Genomic DNA, 3,945 nt, shown 5'->3' on the forward strand with positions numbered 1-3,945 from the left:
GCAGCTGCTTAAGGGTTAGGGCTAATTCCCTCCGGAAAACTTATTGTAACTTTGCAGTGTGTTGAATTTATATATATATGCCAATTCACATACACTGAATAATACAGCGCACATGCACTATATATGACCACAACACACAGATATGATTATTCTTTGCAGCCACAATAATAAAAAAAAAAATGGTGCAGAAACTTTTGTTTGGTGACAGGCCTTTCAAAGTGAACGGAGCTGTCTAATGCAACTTGCCTTGGTGTATATGACAAATGCATGCCTTAAGTGTTATGCTGTGAACCATACACAATAAAGTTTCTGCCCATATAAAACAAAATGGCTTGTGTGTGCTGAGCTAGGCCCATGTTCTGCTTTTGACCACTGTAGGACTATTTGCACTTGCTTGTACAGTAATACAATGGGTGGTGAACTCCCATAAACCTGTGTGTAGCAGTTTGTGCAGATTTTATATTGGACAAAGTTAATGTATATGTTTATGAATGTGAAAAGAACAGAAGCAATAAGACAATATTGTCAATCAGTGGCATTACCGATGGTTGTCTTCCAGGACCAGCTCTGGCTCCATACACTCCATGGGCCATTATAGAGAGACTTTTCATCAGGCTTTGCACGCACCTTAGCGGTGTAGTAGGTGGAGCTCTCAAGTTTAGAGAATGGAAAATAATATTCAGGTAGATTGCCAGAGACATTGACTATTGAATGAGCAGGACATTCTGGGTCCCCCTGAAGTGACAATCAATAGTTAGTATAATTTCTAGGTGTAAAGTACTAGGTAATAGCAGGCTGTCTAAAACATTGTGATTAGAAAAAGGCAAAACGAATAATTAACAGAAATAGGTAAAATACAATAGAAGCTAAAGTAAAACTATTACAGAAAAAGCACCATAAAAGATAATTTAACAGGCCTGTACCTCCTTCCAGTAGCACAACTGATATGTTAATTGGATAGTGTGAAAGTCAACCGCTGGCGGGTTCCATTGCAGTGTATATCCATTCTTTGATGGGTCTTTAATTTGGAGATTGGTAGGAGACTCAATCTGAACTGAAGGAGAGAAAGATATTTGAATACATTATTTTAGATTTAGACAAAAAAGGTGCTAGAAGCAATATTAGAGTAACCTAGGCAATTCTCTTTTAATTATAGGGATCTTATGCCATATTATTATATGAATGTATATTCAGGATCCTATTATTGGCAAAATTATATACCTGTTGGGAAAATCTTTAGGCATCTTTATACATAATTAAAAGGTACACCCTGGTCTTATGATCAGGGAACTAGAGGCTTTCAGCGGCTTTTCTTGTGTTGAAAATGGCTTTTATTAACCATACAGGTAACTCCTGCTATGATAGATACTATTGTCTGCAAAATGGTTCACATAGCTGGGTAGGTGGAAGATGCAGGCTCTTTAGCCGAAGACATGGTTCAGCTGAGAGTATGAGCAATCTGTGCTAAGTTAGAAAATAGCTCATTAGTAGTTGAAAAACAGTCTACTCATCATAAATGTTCAAAATCAGATGCAACTATGTCTCGGCTTCTATTTAGGCTTGGGTCTGGAGTGCGGGGCTTGAGCTACATAATAACATTTATTGGCAGGGATCGGAGTGCATGACTCCAATAACATATATAAATATATATATATTTTTTTTTTTTATATATATATATATTATACATACATGTCACTCCACAACCATCAATCAGTGGCAATATTTTGACAGAACTGCTTTATTTTTTTAAACATGAGATACCTCTTGATATATAAAACTGTTATGCCCATTAATTCTCTAATAAATCTATTTTAAAATTAGTATCTATAATCCACAACATAATTAAAACTATACTCACTATTATCACTGGCTTTGAAACTTTTTACCTCCTCTCGTGTTCCTACATGGATTCTAATGAAATTGTTTGCCTGGGATGAAGATACTTGCAGAGTACAGCTGTACTGCACATAAGGAGCACTGTTTTCAATCTCATTTATCTCACCAACACATAAATTCTTTCTGGAAAACAAAAAAATGAACTTAAAAATAAATAAAACTATTAATTAGATCTTCTAGACACATTAAGCAGGCTTAAAAAAATATTTTATTATGTTTATTCTCCAAAGAGAATTGTTATCAAGAACTTAACCTCAATTAATGGACATCATCAATGAACATCATCATTCTTTGGGTGTGCATGACTCTTAGGCTTTTTCTTCAAGGTGTGATCCAACTAATGTGCAATGTTTGAGCTAAACAGGGTATGGATAGCTAGGCTGTAGTAATCTATTTACAGATAACCATAGTATCTTGGTCGTTCCCAGATTTACCTTCCCACTGCTCAGTCAACTTTCAACCCACCTTTTCCTCTTCCTAACCCCATAGAAGAATGACAGGAATTATATGTGGCCATACTAGCCATTTTTCAATAAAGCATATAGAACATAAAACCTTATATAGAGGCATACTAAAAATAAACTAATACAAGTAGTCCCCAGGTTACATACGAGATGGGGATTGAAGGTTTGTTCTTAGGTTGAATTTGTATGTAAGTCAGAACAGGTATATTATTTTAATGAATGCAATCAGGACAGATGTTTGTTTCAACATAAAATTAGGCAACATGGGGTCAGTTACTGTATACATAGTTACATACATAGTAGGTTAGGTTAAAAAAAGACATAAGTCTATCAAGTTCAACCACTAGGGAAATAAACATATAAAACCCTATAAGACATAGTTAACTGGTCCAGAGAAAGACAAAAAAAGGTGGTACAATTTGCTTCAACAGGGGAAAAAATTTCCCTAGTGGTTGAACTTGATAAACTTTTGTCTTTTTTCAACCTGTTATGAAAGGTAGGAAATAAAAAGGAAAATGGCTTGTAGGCTTTTTTAAAGTGTATTTAAGTTTCCAAAAATGATAAAAATAAAATTTGTGTTGATACATCAAAACCATTTCTGAAGTGAATAGAATTAGGCTCCTCCAATTGTATTATCATGGAATGGGCATTACTAAACTAGACATACATGTTCTCACTTAAAAAAAGTTGCTTGTCTTTAGGCATTTAACAAGCGTAGTTAATATCTTGTTACTCGATGCATTTCGCCACATATACCTTAATTGACAAAATTGTGAAAAATATACAATATTTTATATACAATATATGAATTTGGTGAAATAAATTTAACAAGCGTAGTTGATATCGTGTTACCCGACGCGTTTCGCCAAAGGACTTCCTCAGGGGTATGCAACAAGAGTATGTATTAAATGGTTGAGGAGAGAGTATATACCATAATTAACTAAATTATACAATATTATATGTACAATATATGAATTTGGTAAAATACAGCATAATAAGTCAAGTAAAATTGAATAATCACAGTATACCATATTCTGAACAAATTCATAGATTTTGTTGGTGTGTAGAACATAGCGGAATATGTTCAAAGTGTGTAATCCATATATTTAATGCTTATATAAGGTCTATCTGTAATGTTGTTATGTAGGATTTCATTCATAAACATACTTGGTTATGTATATTTTGATGAAGTGTGTTATGACTTAATAGTAATAGTACACTACAAAAGTGAGTTGGATAGGAATGTTTATTGTAGGATGTCTGATTTATATAAGGTTGTATGTGTGTGGTTTGTTATAGAGTTTTGAAAGGCTGTCTGTTGTTGTATCATTAGGGAGTTATTCAAACACATAAAAATAAAAAAAAGAGAATTTTTTTTTCACTTACTTGTCAGAGCGTTATTTGTTGAATGCCACTGTGTTTTATAGTATGGGTGGATAAAACATACCGTAGGTCAGGCATGAGCAAAGTACGGCCCGTGGGCCGTATACGGCCCAATAAGGTTTTTTCTCCGGCCCTTTGGGTGGTCTGGGCTCTGGCCAGTGCCACCCCGAGCAGGGTCAGGAGAAGAACCCTGCTGAGGGGG

At 34.8% G+C, this 3,945-nt stretch overlaps 1 protein-coding gene across 1 annotated transcript in view; it reads right to left on the bottom strand.

The window, feature by feature from the left end:
• CSF2RB (colony stimulating factor 2 receptor subunit beta) overlaps nucleotides 1-3,945 on the bottom strand; it is a gene marked incomplete in the record, with an annotated part of 27,746 nt that overhangs the window by 10,827 nt on the left and 12,974 nt on the right. The window contains 3 exon segments of the mRNA XM_072421241.1: nucleotides 543-735; nucleotides 924-1,054; nucleotides 1,859-2,019. Of these exon segments, the coding sequence (XP_072277342.1) occupies nucleotides 543-735; nucleotides 924-1,054; nucleotides 1,859-2,019 (485 nt within the window).

This window comes from Pyxicephalus adspersus, chromosome 8, assembly GCF_032062135.1.
Source record: "Pyxicephalus adspersus chromosome 8, UCB_Pads_2.0, whole genome shotgun sequence".
Classification (NCBI taxonomy): domain Eukaryota; kingdom Metazoa; phylum Chordata; class Amphibia; order Anura; family Pyxicephalidae; genus Pyxicephalus; species Pyxicephalus adspersus.